The sequence below is a fragment of the Apteryx mantelli genome, chromosome 16 (assembly GCF_036417845.1).
Source record: "Apteryx mantelli isolate bAptMan1 chromosome 16, bAptMan1.hap1, whole genome shotgun sequence".
Classification (NCBI taxonomy): Eukaryota; Metazoa; Chordata; class Aves; order Apterygiformes; family Apterygidae; genus Apteryx; species Apteryx mantelli.
The window spans coordinates 14,812,428-14,833,468 of NC_089993.1; the positions used below are offsets into that span (position 1 = coordinate 14,812,428).

Consider the following 21,041-nt stretch of genomic DNA (forward strand, 5'->3'; position numbering starts at 1 on the left):
CCGGCTCTGCTGCTGCACCCGTCTGCAAAGGTGGGGCGAAGGCAGAGCTCAAATTCACCCATTCCCGCTGAAAACGCCCTGCCGCTGCTGCCCCGGGGCAGCGGCAAGGCGACGGGACGGTGGCTCTCGCCCCGCCGCGGGAGCCCGGGAGGCGCGCGGCCCCGGCGGAGGGCACCAGCCCTCAGACGCCTCCGGACAGGCGCGCGGGCCGGCTGGCAGCCTCGCCTGTGACGACGGGTGGGACCCGAAGCGGATTAAAAACCGGAGGCCAGAACTTGTTTAGATTAATCTGCTAATGCCAAAGGATCGTATTTGGCAGCGACATAAGGAGAGTTCTCATCGGTTTGTATTTCTGCTTTTCTTCCCTTTAATAATCTAATTTTGTACGTCTCCGTGCGGAGCCCAGACGCAGATAATCCTCCCCCGGTTCACACCCCGGTGCTGCCCTACGGAAACCGTGCGTGGTGCCGCTGCGAGCCGGAGCGGGGAGCGCCGTTCTGCCCGACAGCCCGTTCGGAGCTGGAACGGGGTTCCAGAGGGTGACGGGCAGCGTAGTGTCCCCAAAGCGGCCGCTGGAGAGACGTATGGACGTGTTTATGAGAACTTTTGAAGTTCAGAAACATCAGAAAAGCATGTTGATTTGTCCTCTCTTGCAGGGGCGAGCTGCAGCTGTCAGAATATGAAATATTTTGATGGTTGCAGGGAAGAAACTCACAATTTTTCCCGAATGCTTTCACCCCTAATGGAAATTTTCTCATGAACTGTTCAATCAGAATGACCTTTTGTACTGCAGAACAAACTGATGAATATTTTTCCTACCAGGTTTTTCTTAAGACATTATGAATTCTGACGGGAAAGTAGCTAATGTGATTTATTATGAGTTTATGTAGCACTGAAGAGGAAGACTTGAAGGTATCTGAGATCTTGAAAACAACTATCTGATGCCAATAAGCAACTTGAGATACTAATAGATTCAAAAAGCAGAGACCGTGGGTCAAAGTCAGCGCTGATATAACTTCTTGCTATTGGTGGAGTTACCCCAAGGCTGAATTTGCCACAAGAAAGTCAAGCTAGGGAGTGGGTTAACTTCTAAGAAACTCAGACTGAATGAAATATGGGAATTAATTGGTAAGGTCAGCAATAAAATTATGAGTCCATTGCAGAGGAAACAGGATTCATTTCTAAAGGGCTAAGAATGGAGCCTTCACTAGATTTATGGGGCTAAGGTGATGAGATAGAGGTCGGCTAATAACCTTTCAAATCACCAAGGCAGACCAAATATGCTTTGCGATCATCCGCTCGCTTTTCAGCGTGTGTGTGTCGTGTTTGGAAAACAAGGCCCTTTCTGTCTCTGCTGAAACAGAAGCAACAAAATAACATTACTTGTTAGGGAAATGCCAAACATAAAAAGATAATTGAAACATTCAGGCTGGCAATAAATGGGGATAAAGGCAATAAATCTTGAAAGCACGCCGAGTTATCTAAGGAAGGAGTTGCTACCGCTATTCTTTGGCCGTCCTTTCGCCAGCCCAGTGAGGCTTCCTTGTTGACTCTTTAGCTGGAGATTATTCCTTGCCCAAGGCCACAAACTGGCGATAGGCAAAAAGGGATGCAGTCATGTGGAATCAGAAGAGATACGCGTCCCTCCTGCTGCCCCTTGTTTTCTCTCCTAATCCGAGAGGTTTTGTGCTCCGCGCAACAGCGTGAATGGCCGCAGGTAAAGCCGGGCTTACTAGCGCCGTGGGTACGCGGCCGGCGAAACACCGGCTGCTGGAGCCGAGCGGGCCCTGAGCAGGACGACCTCACGCGGGAAGGACACGCAGGCTGTTATGGAGCCCCTCCAAGGCCCCATAGCTCAGTCCCAGCGCGCCCATGTCCCCCGAGAGGCACGGGCCCAGCTCAGAGCCCCCCGGACACCAGTGGAGGAGGCACGCCAACGGCATGCCCCGGCTGCCCGGTGGCTGCGGCCGCCGCTCCGGCACCAGCAGGCTCATACACCATCTCCAGGGCTTTTTCGTGATTCCTGCACTTGTGATCCCTGGTGACTGAATTTATTTTGACAATAATAAACTCAAATTAAACGGCCAAGGAACCCCCATAACTCTACTACAAATTTGATATAAAAGGGGACACGTCAAGTGTCCTTCTGGTTTTATGCATGGTAGAAATAGGAGCAACAGAGGGGGAAAAACCTGCAAGCAAAAAAGCAGCCTTGAGTCTTCTGCTTATTACATGGCAGCAAAGGTATGTGCTGCAGCGAAGCTCTTGGCTCGCAGCCTAACCCTGCTCTCACAGAGGTCCTGGAGAAGTTTTGAAAGCCCAAGGGGAACGCGCTTACTCTGAGGAGGAGAATCCCACCTCGCCTGCCCCAGGACAAGTGTCAGTGCGGACACGTGCCGCAGGGCACCTTGCAGCACCCACCTCCTCACTCTCAAAGGTTTCTCAGCCTCTGCGGTGGCGAGGCCCAGGCTCGGCCAGCCACGCCACGGGCGCTTGCTCCGTTGCGCGGCATTGCTTTGCCGTGCTGGACACAGGACATTTCTCCTCCCTCCGCAATGCAGCTGCCCTGGTGGGACACGGACACCAGGCACCGCATCTGAGCCTGAGGACGGTGATCCTTTCCTTCAGAGCAGCTCCCTTTTCAGATTTTTCCTGGCGGTTTCAGAACCCTTTTGCTTGATTTCGGGATCTTCAAATGCCAACAGGACTTCAAAATGCCTGGCCAGAGGGAAAAAACGTAGGGGAGAATGATATTTCTCCCCATACTTCTTTCCCCCATCTGTAAATGTTCAAGGGCTTCGTCCTGCAAGCACTATCAAGACAAAATTGAAGTCAGGTCAGGAAGGATGGGATTTTTTCAAGGCAGTTCCAAGCTGAGCAATAAACACAGAGCAGCCAGTTACTGTCTGTGCTGCTCTGTTCTCATCAAATACAGACCAGACGCACTTCACGGAGACCTGCTTTTTCTAAGGTGCTGGTACAGCTCCTTACACAGAGCACTTCGGGGTGAGGTCTCGAGACATCACTGTAAAAAAAACAACGGCTCGCTATGTAAAGGTTGTTCTGGTAAGAATTACCTCTCCTGTAAAATGCAGCCTTTTCCTTTTCTGTGTTGTACTGATTTTTCTGCAGTTTTAACTTAGCACTGACCAGCTGAGACTGGGAGCACTAACACAGCACAGGCAGCAGCCTGCTCTACCTTTGGGTCGGCAGCGTGGATCAGATGGCAGCCGGATGGTTTCAGCATGAATCACTCCCTGCCTGTGTAACCAGCATTCCCATAACCCAAATCTATCAAAAAGAACATACACCACATCAGAAGCCAGTTCTCGGATACTCATTTGCGAAGACTGTGGAAACCGCTTATATTAAACAGATCGTCTCTTTATAGGAGAGCGAAGCTACCCTAATTATACAAAGGGTGGAAAGGGACAATCTTCCATCTGGAAAGGCTGTTTAACTTCTTTCTGGCTTCCTAAAAAGCCGTTGTCTTGTAAACTGAGCATTCCTGTGCTAGCCGGGTAGACACAACACCGCCCGCGTCCCATCCAGAGGCGTGCGAGGGCGGCTTTGCTCGCCGCGGCACGGCGGTGCCAGCGCGGACCAGCCTGGGAACCGGGGCCCGAGGGCCGGTGCCGGCTGCGCGGGGCATTCGGAGCGGGATGTGCTGCCGCACACAGCCGGCGCTGCCCTTTGGAGGTGCTGCCTCAAACAGGGGCCGTTGGCTCGTTGGCTTCCGAAGGGCCGAGCTTTACACCCCGAGGGGCTGCAGCCCCTCTGCTCCCGCCGCCCCGCGCCCGCGGCGCCCCACGGCGCCTTTCCTCTTGGACCTTTTAGGTCCCTCCGCCGCCCAGCTCTCTGATCGTACCAGGGACTCCCATCCTCACCTCCCTGCTTACATTTTAAATTCGGGAACCAAATGTAGGAGTTTTCACGTAGCCGAGTTACTGGGCTCGCAGGGATCTCGCTGGGGTCAGCGACGGGGTCTTAAGCGTTGCTCTGGCGCATCTCAGGTTTCCCCGTACAGCTGGAAATAGGACGAAAACCCCGGATCTTCGGAAGACGAACTGCCTGGTTACGAAGGCTGCCTCCTCTCTTAGGAGTCACTTGGTCACAGGCAGGGACAACTCCACTCACGCTGAACATCCTCAGCAGGTGAAAACTCAGAATATTAAACAGCATCCATCCAATGCCCATCGCTTGCAAGCTGTATACAGGTTTTTCCGCACCTAAGAAACCAACTGTGAATAACAGCCGTAAGGTACTAACATTAAGTCAGACCTTTTGGGGAAGCTTTTACTGCCATGCTGTGATGATCCGTCCGTTGTATTCTGTACTGGTAGCTAGTATCTTACCAGCAGCCTCCTTCCTCTCTAGGCAATAAAGTATTTAATTTCCGTTTGTGCACATACTCTGTTACACACTATTGTACAGCTGATCTGCCTGAAATTCGTGCCTTGTTGAAGGTATGTTTCTTTCAAAAGGTTTTACATTACTAAAGGCAGTAAATCGCAAAATAAAACCATTGTTGCAAATATCATTTGAAGCTAATCTTAATCTAATCCGTAGTCACTATTTATCCACAGTATAAAAGTGGCTGGATTTGTTTACAGTTTGAAATTGTTGGAGAGAGGATTCCATATAGATTAGTCAGCTAATCTGCTGTAATCTGCTTAAAAAGCAACCAAAATGGGTTTTCTTTCACTGAATCATGTTAGCCCGACACGCACGATGACTTCAAATATAGAATGGATTCAGACACAAAAGGGCATTTACCTTGTGGGCACTCACAGGACATTGCTCGCATTGCACGAGAGCCATAAATTTCCTCTTCTGCCTTGAAGAATGGGACAGCTGCAGTGACTGAGTTTAATCTGAAATGTGTGTCAGGCTCTTCCATCCCGTCTCCTGGCTGCAGCGTTTGAACTACATGGCCTGAGGATAACCGATCTTTGATGAGGCACCTGGAAGGTGTTTTCACAGAAATTGTCCTTTCGGAATTTATTCTATTCTATTTTGCTCCCTCCTATGGAAGGTCTATGTGAGCTGCACGCTCCTGAGTTAATAAGGAAAGCACCGTACTCTTCTTGAAGTTTCTAAATTTGGGGATGAATGGGAAATTATCCCATACTCTTTACCCACAACTCAACGTTGCTTACAAAGAAATTATGACACAAGAGGGAAAAGATTTTAGATGCCCACCATGCTCAAGAAGGTCTCCGGCTGAGCCGGGCTCCCAGGGGTGCTACGTATGTGTCTGCTCTGTGCAGGGGCTGCAGCGTTCAGGCTTGGACCTTTCACAGTCCAGGGAGTTGGGAGGAAAGTGTGGGCAGAAAGGAAACTCAAAGACCCTCCGCCCAGCCAAGCAACGAGCTCCTAACGCCGGTAGCGAGATTCATTTCACAGGTGGCTGAGACAGTGTGAACGGAGATGAAATCCTGTTCCGCTGTTGTTCACGACGTGCCCACATCCGGAGGGTTGCGGAGGGCAGGGCGATCCCTCCGGAGCCCCGGCGCGGGGCGCTGCGGAGGCCAAGGGGCGGCTGCCGGGCGGCGCTCGCTGAACCCCAAAGCGGCTGCACCTTCCCCCCAGGGCCCGGCAGCCGGCCACCTCGCCTGCGGAGAAACGGGCCCAGACCGTCCTCTCGGCGTGAATGAGGCCGCTTTTTTCCTACTCACCCACGACGTCCGTGACCAGACAGGCGGCTGTCAGCACAACTCGGCGTCACGGAGGACCGGGTTGCCCTGCGTCTCCCCGGCTGCTCGCTGCGGCCAGGGGCTGCTCGTGGGGAGCCCGCGCGCTGCGCCCGCGCTGGGCAGCACAGACCCCTCGGCCGCAGCCCAGCTCTGCTGCGAGAGGTTTCGACTGAACGGGGAAACGTGCAGAAGGAAGAAGGCACCGTGCTTCACCCCGCAGCCGGCAACAGCCACCGGGCTGCTGCTTCCAGCGTGGGAAGCGACGCAGCCCATCACCTGCGCTGCCCTCTGGCAAAGGCATTAGCTTTCGGCGACTGGGCAATCACTTTTTTTTTTCCTACCGCATATCCCAAGTGCCGGTAGATCATTTCAGTGTGGGTCTCTCTGAATAATACATTCATCTGCAGTCCTTCCCCCACCCCGTCCTCAGCAAGGCCTTCATTAGCTGAACACAGTGGCTCAGCTCCAGCACACACAGCTGCCGTCACTGCTGCAATTCTTTTGCCTTGAGAAAAAGCATATACAATTTAATATGCTCCTGGCACAACAGCTTTTCTGTAGCCGAGGAGGCGGGTTTGTTTATGGCTATTTTGATAGGGCAGCTTTCATCCAGACACAGGTTCTGCGGCATCTCCTCGCTCGTACAAGAGCGCCTTTGTTGGGCTCGTTCTCATGCTCCTTGGGAACCGCTGGCGACTTTGGTACCTTCTCCTGCCCCCTTAAACTGCAAGTTTTAAAAAGCCCTCCTCAGTTAATTCTGTATTTCTCTTACTTCATTAAAAGCTAAATCCTGGGCCAGGAGCCAGCAACGCAGGCAATAGGAGAGGGTGTGATGCTTTACTGGATACGTGTCAAGGACATGAGCCATCCTGCCATCTCATGGTAATTTGTCCCACACTGGCCCATCGTAACATGTGCTGGACACATCTGAGCGCTCACGGCAGGCGGAGCAGAGCGTGTGACGCTGCCGGTGGCTGTTAGCGGTAACTCGCAGGCTTGCCAGGCACGGGAGCAGCTCTATTGCTTTCCCAGCTAGCTCCGTCGGCCTCGCCAAGATCAATACAAACCGCGCACGAGGACCTGACTCCCTCCTCCTGATTACGGGACTTTTCAATATACGCAGGAGTCGGCGCGCAGCAGATGCGGGCTGTTTTTTGGCAGCGACGCTTGCCGTCGTCGTTACGCGAGCTGACCCGCGAGCCGCGGCGCACGGCGAGGCTCCGCGCTGCACCGCTGCTGCGCGTTTCGGGCTGCAGGTTGCAGGGCGAGGGAGTCCGGCGCAGCTATACCTCGGGCTGGAAAGTCTCGATCGAATGATCCACAGTCTGCAAAGGCAGCCAAATACTTCTAGCTGGCAAATTGCTTGAGCTGCCCCGGGATGAGAAGGAGAAAGAATCTCTTGTGTTTTTCAACTGTTAAGTCTGTTCTCTCTCTGTGTCGTAGTGGAAATAAATTGTGGGAGGGCTTAGCCAGCACTAATTCATAGCCGTGTTCGATCCGAAGTCTCTGCTACTTTGTGCTTGGACCACAGATACAAGTGAGAAAACGAAAACTGCCAGAAATACAACTAATCATCAGATTATCTTAAACACATGGTAACAAAACAGAGTCACTCTGTGGCGCGTATAAATTCCACACATATGAAGGAATGTAAAGCAGCTATTGTGCCCACACTTTGCAGATCCATTTCACCATTTTCACAGTTTATCTGGAAAATACATACTGCATGGTACTGTACGTCGTATTTCACTGCTATGCACCATGATGTCTTCTAATTGAACAATCGCCATACTTGTAGTCTAAGAGCAATACAAAAGTGCTTTCAAATAATAACAATACATTTTCTGTATAAAGAGGATAGGGAGTAGCCACTTCCCAGAAAGGCTTGATTTCCCTAGAGCCAGCAGTATGAACATCCATAGAACCAGTAACAGCAGGCAGTGGTGAGAAAATCTCTACCTCATCATCAGTCTATATGTTGTGTGTCCAACTGTGAGTCCTTGCAAAAGCCGAGTGGAGACTGTCAGCACCCACCGAGGGCTGGGTGAACGCACCCAGCAATTCCCTACAACGCCAGGCTCCAGTTAATCAGATCAGGGGCAGGAGCTTCGGCTAGGGGCACTTTTTTTGGCAAATCAGGTCTCTTCAAACTGAACCAAAACTGAAATAAAGAGCAGCACTGTTCTAACAGCCTGGCTACTAGCGATCATGTAGAAGAGCAGCATCTGCCAATTCATTCAGCACTGCTGGCCCATGGAACCAAATGGCACGATGTTGTTCCATGTTTGGAGACAGTTTATACTGGAATAGGAGCAGTCTTCTTGAGTTAAATGATTATTTTTTTCCTCTGTGAAAACTCGTGACTTTTTAAAGAGAACTCTAGACATTTTAACTTGCAAAGGCACAGGAGCATGGGGACACGTGTGTCTATGCAGCAGAGATTCTGCGCACTACTTTGCAGAGAACAACGTGAAAACAAAGATTAAAGCATAGCCAGAAGGGACTGAAGCCCTCAGATGGTTACCCGAGCAGTCCTGAGACAGGAGTCAGCATATGTCCAACGAGCCACTCATGCCGCTTTGCTTTCCTAGGCAAAGTGCAGCTTCTTTTCTAAAAGCTGAATCCAGATTTTTAGATATCAGGCGAATCACTCCGGTACTGGAGTTTGATCAAGCACAAAACATCCTCAGCCTTCCCAAAAATACCAGATGGCTGCAGGCGCCAGCCCCTTCGGCCAGGCAGCTTTTCCTGAGAGAAGGCCAGCTTGTTGTGTAAATGCTGCATCCCGGATCAAACCCTGCTGAACAGCCAAGGGCCACAGAAACGCCCTGGAGGAGGAGCATTCAAGCCGATGCCTTCCCATAGTTTCAAGGCTGCACATACACTGGTACCTAAATACCTTCTCCTTCCCCAGAGGGAACTAGGACCTAAAGAAGTTACTCTGGCTGTGGAGACATCCCTGTGAGTGTCTGAGCAAGCGTGTGCATTTGAAGAAGGGGGAAATAAGATACAGTCAGAGTTGCTATATCATTAAAAACAAATTTAAAAAAAGACATGTCTGGGCATGTAAGAGGAGATACTTCTCAGCAGATAAGCTGGTCTCTGAAATATAAAGTGTGATCTTTCAAACCAATTAATGCTCTTTGGGTCAATGGTGTAACAATAAATAATTGTCTTCCTACCCTGCTAACTTCCATCCACCCACAACAGTCCTTCAGGACAATACGGCAGTTGCAGCGACTGTATATTCATATAGCACTGCAATAAACAGAAGGCAGTAAGATCTCAGGCTCTTTTTAATGCGATCATCATGGTTTTGCCTCTGCACAAGATAATATTCTCTCTCTCTGCTGCTACACAGAAAGGTGAACAAACAGAACAAACCTGATCTCCTCTATAAATGGGTCACTGAAAGGATTTATGCACCACTGAAGACTTCAAAACTGAATGTGATGCACAGACCTTGTGCAACCTTCACAGCAGAGGGAATTTCACCCTTAGCGAGGTGACTCCACTTCTGAAGCAAGGCCACTTGCTGCAAGAAAAACGAAAGCAACCAACAGCCAAACCAGCCGACATGCCTTGGAGTTATTTTATTCTTTTAAGCAGATCTTGGCTCCCCCTAACACATGAATGGGTAACACGGTGTTAGACTGTGCTTGCTTGAGGACTGAGGATTCAAAGGGATGATTCAGCTTTAGGAACCCATTGCCACAAAGCAGTAGGAATGTTTAAGACTTCTTACAGTGAGCTGCTCCACACCCTAAAGCATGGTCAGCCATATGGGTCCTGTAAAAAAACTCTAAAGGTACAATTAGTTGCTATTAAAAAAAAAGTCTTTACTTTTGTCCTGGAGTCCTGAAATGGCTGTGATACAATTAAAACCAACCAAAAAAAGAATGACAATGAGGAGTGGCAAGATGCACTTCTTCTGGCGAATGTGGGCTGGTAATGTCCTTCTGGAAGGACCTCAGAGAGAGTGGTCACTTTTGATTACTACATAATGTGAGTAATTCTCAGGAAAGATGAGTCTTTCCCGCCTGAATCATAGCGAAGGGGGAAAAATAACACACTCCAGAAATGGAAAGCTGGAAAACTGCATCTCCCTGAGACGCAGGGAGCCGCCCAAGAGTCCTGTGTGGGGCCACCGCGGAGAAGCCGCATGGCGTGAGCCACAGGCCCCACATGCTGCCTGGGGCAACGGCTCAGGCACCGGAGGCAAGCTGGGACCACTGCGTGACTCCTCCTGTGGCCACCCAGAGCTCCAGTTGACACCACAGGCGGTGTGCGGCACTAACGACACACTAAAAACCTCTCTCTCAGCCAGAAGTCATACTCCTCCGGCCTGTCAATCCTGGTTCGTCCAGATGCACGATACACAAGTGGTTCCTTGAGAGGCCTTGTCGTCACTGAGAAGTTTGTCCTGAATTTAGTTCTTGTTGGCCAGCCCATTGCACCAACACAAGCCGTGGCAGCGACACAGTAAATTGCAGCCATCTGCTTGCCAGAAGTCCACTGGCGCCAGAGCTGGCTTTGGGTTTCAGTCCTGAGGAAGCTACACCTCTAAAAAGGTACACACAGCCGAACGTCGAGAGGAAGGACTGGGACAAATCCCCAGGGCGGATGGGGCCCTGGGCTTTGTGCACGGCACTGGGCAAAAAGGGAACAGCATTTGCCTTTGAGGAAGAGCGAGCCTGTCCTTCCCTGCTCTGCCAGCTATCTATGCGACAGACTGCATCAGTAGTCCTGCGGGTTTCAAAGCTCTGCCCAGGGTTCCTAAAATCAGTGAGACAGCTCAAATACTTCATGTTCCCCATGTGCTTAAATTCCTGGCTAAACTGACTTTGAAACAATAACATGAAGATCCTAGAGACACCTTGAACCCCTGTTTCTTTATATAGACATATATAGTTACATTTAAACACACGAATTTCTTTCTCCATGCTAATTCTTCAGACAAACAGATTGGTTTCCATTACTATATATAGCACTAGGATTCTTGGCCTATTTTTTGTCCCTTTGCATCTGATTATTTTCAACAGAGTTCAAACTTTTTATGACATGCAGATTTTAAATAGAACATGACTTCTATTCATACAGACTTCCACTATTAATAAACCCACAACTGCAACATATAATGTAGAAGAATTTTATTCATACTGTAATTCTGTCCCATCATCCACTGCAAATATTACAATTATCTTTAAATTGTCATAGAATATCATTTTGTTCCACTTCAAGCATCGGAATCCTGGTGTTAAATGGTTATACTTCTCTTGAGATTGCTTATAACAGAACCATAATTCAAAGGTATTTTCCATGATCTATAAAGGTTTATAGCAAAGAATTTGTTCTCTGTGTGTGCCCAAGTAACTTTCTAAACAGTGAGGTTTACTTGGTGTTCAACAATAAAATGTTTCTTGTATATTATGCCAAACACTTGCAAGTTTTTACCAATACAGCAACAGAAATGCAATAGGTAAAATAGCATACATGAGTGACTTGTAACTTTAAAAGTTTTTTTTAAATGCACAAGAGAATACAAAAACAGTGAAGCAAATCATGAGTTCTGCAAATGCATAGACATTATATATATATATACACACACATATAGATATGTATATATATATATATAATGGGGGGGTGCCTATATGAATGTTTGTCATAAAATTGCAAGGTTGAAAAATGTGAATGTCCATATTTAATAACACATGCAAGAAGCATAACATAATCATAATAAATAGTAGCAATTAATATACATTGGTAGGACCACTGAAAATATGCTGAAATAAATTAAGCAGCTTGAAGTGATGAGAGGACTTGGATTCTGCAGCTAAGAAGCAGTTAGCTCTGTAAAGATCGCTCTCCTGGGCAGGTACTAGAATATTGGGACCCAAGAGCCTTCTTGGTGGGAGTCAATAGCAAAGTCCCAAGACAGTTTTTGTTACTTCCAAGGAAGAGAGCACATTACATGTCAGCATGAGTTATTTTAGCCATGTTCTTAACTTTACACCTCTAGTTTCAAACAGAAGATTGCTGCCTTATTTCATTACATAACTTTGGCATGTAAAAGGTATGGAAAGTTCTTATTTATTCAGACAGAAGAATGCTATCATAAAAAAGAAATACAGTTTTGCCACAAATGAGAAGTGGGCAGTGCTATTTAGGGTAGCTGAGATGCAGAGTTTTGCTGCTGTTAGCAAGGAGAAGTTTTCCTTCAAAGGAAAAGCTTCCCCCAAGAATAATCAAAAAGATCCTATCCTTGAGGGCTGCACAACAGAGTGAAGCCTGGACCTGCAAAAAGCTCCATGGAAGAGGAGCCCGCTGTCTCCATAGGGCAGCAACAAATGTCAACACGAGTGCACACACATGGAGGAGCCTAGGCACTAGGAATTCGTTGCAAGATCCTGGTACTTTTTCTTATGCAACTCATGTCTTTTGGAAGAGGGACATCATTCTGAAGCATATATTTGGCTTTCAGAAAATCCTGGTCACTTACAAAAACAAAGGCATATAAATTTAATTAAATGGACCTTTGCAAAAAGGGTCCCATCAAACTGCTGTTGATGCCTCTGATGTGCGTCTGGCACCATCTCTTCAGCATTTCATTTAATATTCAGAGAAGTGGTTGAAGACACCCTGGTGCAGAAAAATCTGCCTTAAAGCCCACTTAATTCAGTGGAAAGTTCCCAATGACTTTTAAGGGATCTAATGCAGACTCTCATTCAAAAAAGCTGAAGACAAAGAACTTAGGGTCTTTAAGGCTCCATTAAAATTCTTAAAAAACACTGTCCCTTGAAATCTTCTCCTAGAAGACTGAACTGGAGCAGGCTGTTTGGCTTAGTATATCCTCAGTGTCACAAAGCCAACCTGGACGGGCTTGTAACAGGGAGGAATATGGCCCCCTGCATCTAAGCCACAAACAAAATGACCCAAAGTTTTACTTCTCCTTGGCATACTGGAATGATCAAAACCTTCCTCTAACCTTCCCTCTTAAACCATGCAACTGTCACTTACCGTGTGGGATTTCAGAAACCTCCAGTCCACAACCAATGAAAAGTCTTTTAAAAGTGACAGGCAGAGGGACATAACTTTATCAAAGGAGCTTGACAAAAGGTGAATAAGACCAACTTTAAAGAGAGGTGTAAAATAATGAGGAAACAGAAATTCATATGCATTTTAAATAGTTAAAAATGCAGTTTAAGCCATTTGATCCAGCAATAGGTAAAAATCTTGCCTGCAAGCCAAAAGCCTAATCTTCCGTGAACAGTTCCCCAAAGCTAGTCTTATCCAAACAGTTGTCTTCCTGCTTAAATGATACATAAGATTTGAACTGACATCCAGTGCATGACATAAACAGAAAAATACACGTAAAATGCACACTTTTTTTTTCTTTATAAAGCTATGGAGCTGCACAGCGCAAATTCAAGTGCACAAGGTCACACAAAGGCAGCTTTCCAAAAGGAATCATTTAGACAGTGAGCGAAATGAAACTGTTGTATCTCTGAATGTTTCTCTTGAGGATTTCAGAACAAGGACCGAGCACTCGTTCAAAGCGGGGACGATCTAGCTTTACACACTTCAGGGGTCCACGCGCCACCACTGTAGCAGCCCGGGGCCGATTGAGCAATAACGCTATCTCACCTGGAAACAGGGATAAATACGCTGTCACACATTCTGCGCTTCTCTTTTGGAAGGGTGCATATTCTAGCCACCACCACACAGTTGCTTTGATTGTAAAATATATTCCTTTATATTTATCTTGATAGACACTTTACATAATTCTGTTGACAGAACAAATGCATTACGCATGCATAATGCATGCGTGTAAAATGCCTTTGAAAACAAATGTATTCAAAATGTTTTGCTGATTCCAGATCTGTCTCCTGTCAGCTACATTGGTGTAAACCAAGGAATAGTTTCAGCTTCAGTGAAATCTCTCTGTATTGCTGAAAGCAGAAGCTGACCTATGCATAACCTCCTTGTTCACTGAAGAGCAGAAAACCAACTGAGAGAGTAACTACCTTTATCAATTCCATTTGCCTGTCTTTCTGAACTATACTTTATCAAACTGAATTTTCTTACCAAAATAATCTGACGGACCAAGTCTTCCAACTTCTACATACTCCTCATTATCAGATCTGCGCTGAAGAACTGAAGCTGTGCCCTGGCAATGAAAGTGTAGAAAGTTAGTTTGCTTTGCTTAAACCTGTTACGCCATTAAAAAGTATTGAATCCAGAGCATTCCCTCTCGCAGGACATCTGTCACGACCCCTTAGTTCTGCTAAAAGAGAGGTAACAATCTCAGTCAGTTTCTCATGTATGAATGAAAGGAAACAAGGAATTTTAAAAATCCATCAGTAATGCAAAACTGATTTCACTTTTATGAATGCCGCACTGTTTGGATGCAGACAGATTCTGCTCCCACAAAAGCCAGACGTTATTATGAGCGGATGCAGAACCTTACAAGAGATGCAGAAAAGATCTGCATCATGGGGAATAAAAAGGTAATTTCCCCACTCATTCTCTTGGGACATCGTCTTGTCAGACAGTGGCTAGAGTTTATTCCTAACCTGATCATTCCCCGGATCTCTTGCTGAGATTGTTGATAAAGGCAGCTTTTAAGGCTTGCTGCAACAGAGGGTTGGGTTTTTTAGTGGCTTTGCCTGCTCGTGGCCTTCAGTGATCTGGACACCTGCGAGTCAGTTGCTCGAGAGCTGGAATGTGTCTTGTCTACATTACCGTTAATAACTGCAGTACTTGGCGCATGCTAATACATGTCAAAACTCAGTAACACTCTATTTAAACCTTCAAAGAGGTTCTGCATACAGAAATATTCTAACCTGGAGGAAACCTTAAATTATTTGTGGCATAAAGTTTTTGTAGAGGAATACAGAAGGTATCTGCTTTTCTGCAAAAAAAAAAAAGACAGTAATTTACGAAATTATCTTCTGAGTCCAAACCAAAGGCATAGGCGGAGGCAAAATGTTAATATGTTTTGATTTTTAACTGAAATTAAGAGTTTTTAAAAGCCAATAAATAGACTGGAGAGCCATTTTTGTAAGAAGCCTGATGCTGATGCTGCCAGAAGGGTGCAGGAATAAAGGAAGTATTTAAGAGTAACCAGGGAGCAGCGATAATGTTTGTTTAGGATTTTCAGCTTGGAAAGTAATACCTGGGGGGCTGCACCTGCCCCAGCCACGGCACGGAAAGGCAGAAGACACAGCGATGCGTCCTGTACTTGGAAGACCGATGCCAGGCATTGGAAAATGCCACGGGGCACCCCAGCACGCAGCGTCTTCTGCTGCTTGGCTCCTCTGCCCTCCGCGCCGCAGCCCCGGCAGCACCGCCGGAGCACCGCGGGAGCAAAGCCTCCCTCCAGGGCCGAGCACCGGGCGCCGGCCAGCCAGCTGCAAACGCTCTGCAGCTTCCTGGGGCAGAGAGAAGCTGGTGTGTCCCAGGGGACGGTGGCGGGGCTTGAGGAGACGCCGAGCACCCTCACGCACCTTGGCGTCAGCGCGGTGAGAGGCACTCAGCACCCTGCAGAACCCTCCCTTTCGCCTTTGCGCTGCCTTTAAATAGACCCTGCAGATTCCTTAACGTTGTCATCGAGTTTCAAATCTGAGCAGCAACGTCAGGCTACTTCAGGTCTGGTTCTTGCTTTTCTAGGACCTGGGGAAGGGCAGAAATGACCAACAGCAGCAGAATATCCAGGGTAATGTAGCAAATTATCATCATTTGCTTTCTTCTGAACAAGCACTACTACCATGCTGTGATACTGTTTCATTGTATCACGTCCTATTTCATAACAGGGCTATTTTTAAGCCCATACACTTCACGAATTGCTTGGCAACTCTTTAGGTTAACCTATAACTGCTACCTTTACATGTTATATAAATGAGGAGGTAAATCTTATTTCTTGATCATGCCAAGAACCAGACCCCAAAATTCAAATAATGCGCAATTTTTGTTTGATACATGCTAAGCATCTGTTGATTTTTATATGCAGTTGGATGCTTCTCAAATTAATTTGACAGATTAAAAGTTATAATTTCTCCTTTTGCCCATTATGAGTAGCCTGCGCTTAGTATAAACTACTAGATATCACGCTGTCAACACATTACAATGGTCATGAAAATTTACTGTTCCACCCCATCAGCTACATGCCATATCATTACTACAAAAATCCTGAATAAGCACCAGGGCTGCAAATCCTGGTCCAGTTGAAAACAATCACAAAACTCTTCTTGGCTTCAAAGCTTTCACTCTCAAAGTGCCAGAGAGCTGAGGCCTAAGATTCAGAAATGTGTGCTAGGCACAGCTTGCATAAGGAACGGCACCTGAGCTGACAGAGGTTAGTACAAGTTCAGTTTCCAGTTGCTCAAAGATAAGCCAAACATACAGGGGAAGTTGGCTTTGGTCTTTTTTTTTTTTTCGCTATTAAAACATGATCACGCACATAAAACTGTCTGCAGCAAGTGTAAGGCTATCCACAGAAGTAACTGAAAAGAGGACTGAATACAAGAAAGTGATTTGGTGCCTGTCAAGTTTCCAGCAAGAATTCCTTATCCTTGATACAAGTAAATTGTTTAGACAAAGCTGCTGTTTTCCAAGATCTTCCAGTAAATCTGCAAGGGGCTGAAAATGCAAAGGTAGAGTAATGCGTTTTGTTATTCACACTTACTGCAACGGTCTTCAGAATAAACACTCATACATAAGCAGCATTCTCGTATATCTCACGTAGGGAATAACGACTATCAATCTCTGTCTTGCCAAACTTCAGATCAGGTGCAGCTCACAGGCCTAAACTGATGTTGTTCTTATTGCCTGTGCAATGTAGACAGAATTAGCTTCAAAATCACTTCCAGCCCCTGCCGTCCTCTCAGTCCCCATCTGGAGCCTGGCAAAAACCTAACACCTTGACCCAAATAGCTGTCTGTAATCTATGTCTCCATTCTCTTTCCAAAACTGTTTTTTAAACTTTTATTACAGATGTTTTATTACATAAAACAAAAAATCCCCAAAGTAATCATATTGATTGCCCAGGTCAAACAAAAAAAGGAGTCAATTCCCCACTGCCCGTCTTGAGCATGATGCCGCAGAGGTAATCACAATATCAAGCAATACTGCTTTCATCTCCCCTATTGTCAGCTTTTATTGTGGCTAATATTTTTTGACAGAGTCCATATGATATAGGACTTCAATAAGTCAGTTTTCTGAAGCAATTTCTTCCACTGTTCCACTATGGTCGGCCTTTTTAATCCAAGAAACTCCATGATATCTGTTGGAGAAGGACAGATGTGTCTGGCCTCCACAATAAACACTTGGCTTGGCAGGATAAAGCAATGCATATTCCAGATACATATTTTTCCACTCTTGTTTTAACAGTCACATTGGCTTTTCCCGTTGCCCAGTGAGAACAGGTCTATCACAGAGCAAAAGAAGTTTCCTGAAACCCTGACAACAAGCACCCAGATGTAAGAACTGATTACGCAGTTTGGCCTCTCATTGCAAAAGTCGCCAACTCCAGAAGTACTTCCTGGAGTATTGTCAGAGTGACCTTCACGGGAAGACTGTCCACACCATGAAACAAAGAACATGTATTTATAATTATCTGTCTGTATCACCTTCACATCATGTATCTTATCTCTGGAAACCAACATTATTCTAGCTGCATTGGAGGAAAAGCCCAGTTGCGCATGAACAGTATAACCAGGGCAAAAATAAAATAATAAAGACACAATCCCTTATTATCCATATACTTAATGAAGTTGTCAAACTAAACGAATTGGCTGCTAACCCCTACCCTTGCTCCCACTGCCAGTTTCATGGCTGTATTTCATTTTAGTTTACTTGTCAAATCTTTCCAAAGCAGCTTTTGAGCTTTCTATCCTTTTTGTGCTTTAGCAAACCCGACCACATATAAATGATACGACTGAATAAATATGAGCCCTGTCCTGGGAGGTAAGGGTATTGTCTAGTAGGGGTTCAAATGCTCACTCTCACCTCCTCAAAACACTTGCTCTCAGTGGGAAAGATTTCCCCTTCAGTGGCATACAGAACTTGGCAGGATCAGTCTCAGTGGAATAAACTGCATGAGCCTAGATTTGCAGGATCAGGCTATTTAGTGCTGCTCTATTTTAAAAAGTGTCTTGTACATGGATAGTTATTTCAGCCTCCTACGCCACAGAGCAAAACCTTCAGAGCACAGGCTCAAGCACTGTGAAGAAGTTTGACACCATTTAATAAATCAGCACTTTGTGATGATATGAAACTGAAAGCAGACAGGCATTTCTTTATCCTAGCAGACATTTGGGAGTGAAATGATGATCTTCAGTAGATCCAGGAATATTCCCTTTCAGTCACTGAGGAGCGTCTGTATTCCCAGGAACTGATATCATTAACCTTCTCCTCTCCTCCAAGTAAATACAGGCATCTTATTGCAAAAACAACAAAAGTAGCAGCTCCAAAAGCAACGTGCCATCACCACCTACCTCCCATGCTCACCCCACGCACCTGTCCACTCCCTCTGCAAACTGTCACGGGCACAGAGGATTTATTCATGTCTTTCAAATGCATCAGCAGTTTGTTTTGTAAAAATTTACAGCCTGGATACAGCACCATAATTTAAGATGTAATGAATAAATTACAGTTTATAATCCATGAGCTCCCATCCTCTCCAAAGTAATGAGATTTTGACAGATGGTTCACTTTTAACTTATTGGACCATATGGGTGAGTTAGACATCCTAGTGTTAAACACAGTAGCCCATCTGGATCAACATTACCTTTCCTAGGCCTGATCCTGCGTGTCCTTATGAGCATGACTTGCTCCAGGAGACCTATTTTTATACGTAAGTATGAATCCCGGGGCCAGGAGGTGGCCTAAGTAGCCTGGCTATAAAAGACACGTGTTCAACAAGGTGGTAAAAAGTGAAATCCTGTAGTTTTTCCTCTATTTCAGGAGCAGAAGCTCTGTGGATCAGAGGGATTATGTATTCCAGGGCAGCACAACAAGGCAAAATGTGCCGGCCAGTCATGTATCCTTGTCACCACCATGGTAGGACAGGCTGTAAAGTACAGTACGGCAGTTTACTAGGGAAGGGAAATTGAGCATGGCTTTTTTAACTTTTTAGTTTGAAACTCAATCTTGTTGATGTTCTGTTTTCACTGGTTTAACCTCTCACCTTAGAAATATAGCAAATAGTAAAAAATATAGTCAGGCTCCTTCTATAATAACAGACATTTATCATTATTAAAAAGTGAAGAAAGTGTATTTATTCTGTCATAGGTGTATGTAATGACAATTTCTATATCCTCTTGATGCACTAGGTATACAGAATACATTTCTAATTCTTACAGAAATGAATTTTAATTTTTATAGGCAAGAAGTTACTATTTCGATTTCCACATCTTATTTATTTATTTACTTTTTTAAAGAAAAGCAAGGAAGACAGTTTTTTTTCCCCTATGCCCTCAAAATGTTACATTTCTATCCTAATTTTGAGCTTGGAAGGTTTTTCTAGCCTATTTTGTTTTCTTTTGGACCATCCACTAGAGAAGAGCAAAGCAGACTATAGAATCAGAGATGAAAAAGGTCAGGCCTATCCATCTGCTATTGCTATTAACTCTACCAATTGCTATTATGAACATACCTTTGCTCTTTCTCACTTTGTTAATCCACACACTGCATAATTCACACACTCAAAAGATAAGTTTCTCCTCACTCCTCAGTAACACAAGCCCTCATTATACGTTGCTCTTAAATCTTTGCTAACTTAACTGCAAAAGACTAAGGAAGAAGCTGTGAAGTGGTATAAAAACGTTCCTGTACATATATGAAATCACACTGGACTCAACGTAAAGACTCCTATTGGTTTTAATGGGAGCTGCAGCAGATCTGAAATGAATTAAAAGATCTTTCCCACAGTATGATTCTGGGAGCATTTTATTTAATTGTAGGCAAGACAAAGTTTGTGGAAGTTCTTTCTTTTATTAGACCAACTAGCACAACTAGAAAAAAGTGAAAAGCTTCTGGGTCCACAAGCCTTTCTTCAAGTTGTCTATTTCTCCAGATACATCTAATAAAAGATACTACTGACCTATCTACAAATGCTGTACGGGCAATGTTCTTACGCTATCATAGCTACAATACTAGCACCCCATTTAATCATATCTGCCCTCTTCCTGGTTAATGCAAATGATTAAGCCATTCATGGAGCATCTCCAAATCATTAGCTTGAATTAAGGGGTGCCAAAAGTTGTAGCTCCTGGTGCTACAAAAATCCTGGAAATAGTGACTGTCTAATGAATCTTACAGACCTGCTAAGATCTGTCAGCTGATGTTTCACCTTCCTCTTTAAAAAATCATTTAAATCAGTTTGGCTGCCTTTGATGTAAAACCTCTAACAAATTTGGTCCAGTTCTGCAAACTTTTACTTTTGTAACTACCTTTTATGATGTGTCCGTTATTATTTATGTGAGTAAGGTCTACAAAAAACCCCACAAGTTTGCCTTATCTGAAAAAGCGGTTGTTGTTTGGTTTGCTTATCTCTAGCTAGTGAATTCTTTTCTTCATCCATTAGGGTTCACTGTAGATTACAGTGGAGAGACAAGACTATGCCTAAGTCAAAAACAGAAGCTACTGACAGCTTTTAAAAACAAATGCACAACATTTACACATTCAGCTTTTTTAATTTGGGTGGGACCCCGGAAATTTTGAGTGCCACTGATTTCAGTGGATTTTCAGCATACCAGTACCTTGGGAGTATCCTTAGGATTCAACAGTGCAATGTCAAATGAGCTCAAAAGGCAGCACTGCAGTAATAATGGGAGCATCGTGATTTCCATACAATCTCCTCTCGAGAGAACGGTGGTTCAGAAAGTGCCTTCATACCGAAACAACTACAGCGACAGTGTATATGATTATCATTACATAATCAGCCTAACATTATAACATTAATGCCTAGTATTCCTATTGGCCATACACTAATGCAACAACACTAATGCACACTGCAATCTAGCAAAGAGGGAAAGGAAACTGTACTACCCAGCTGGCACGAATCCTGTACATTAGCTGTACAGCCGAGTTTGATATCAAACAACATGTAGTTTGCTGCGTGTACCACTTATACCACACCTGCATAAGACTACTGCCTGTATTGCTAAACTCCCACCACTTCTGCTGCCTAGGCACATTAATATATCGGTTTAGAAACAACATCCGCACCCAAGAAAGAGAGGCACAAAGCTGTCTAAAACAGTCACCAAAATAGCCACAAACATAAAGGTACTTTTAAAAATGGCAATCAATCATAAACCAAGCGTAGCTTAAAACAGCAGAAAC

At 45.4% G+C, this 21,041-nt stretch overlaps 1 protein-coding gene across 6 annotated transcripts in view; it reads right to left on the reverse strand.

Moving 5' to 3' along the window:
• The window catches only part of PRKAR1B (protein kinase cAMP-dependent type I regulatory subunit beta), a 164,654-nt gene that overhangs the window by 47,856 nt on the left and 95,757 nt on the right, over positions 1 to 21,041 (reverse strand). For 4 of the 6 annotated variants that reach the window (XM_013950899.2, XM_067306403.1, XM_067306405.1 and 1 more), the window contains exons 10-11: positions 13,782 to 13,863; positions 10,832 to 13,340 (exon numbers count right to left, since the gene is read on the reverse strand). In XM_013950899.2, coding sequence (XP_013806353.1) covers positions 13,168 to 13,340; positions 13,782 to 13,863 — 255 coding nt within the window. In that variant the 3' untranslated portion in view covers positions 10,832 to 13,167. Of the gene's footprint in view, positions 1 to 10,831; positions 13,341 to 13,781; positions 13,864 to 21,041 lie in introns of those variants that run through there. The other 2 variants (XR_010885833.1, XM_067306406.1) reach the window with 1 other exon arrangement.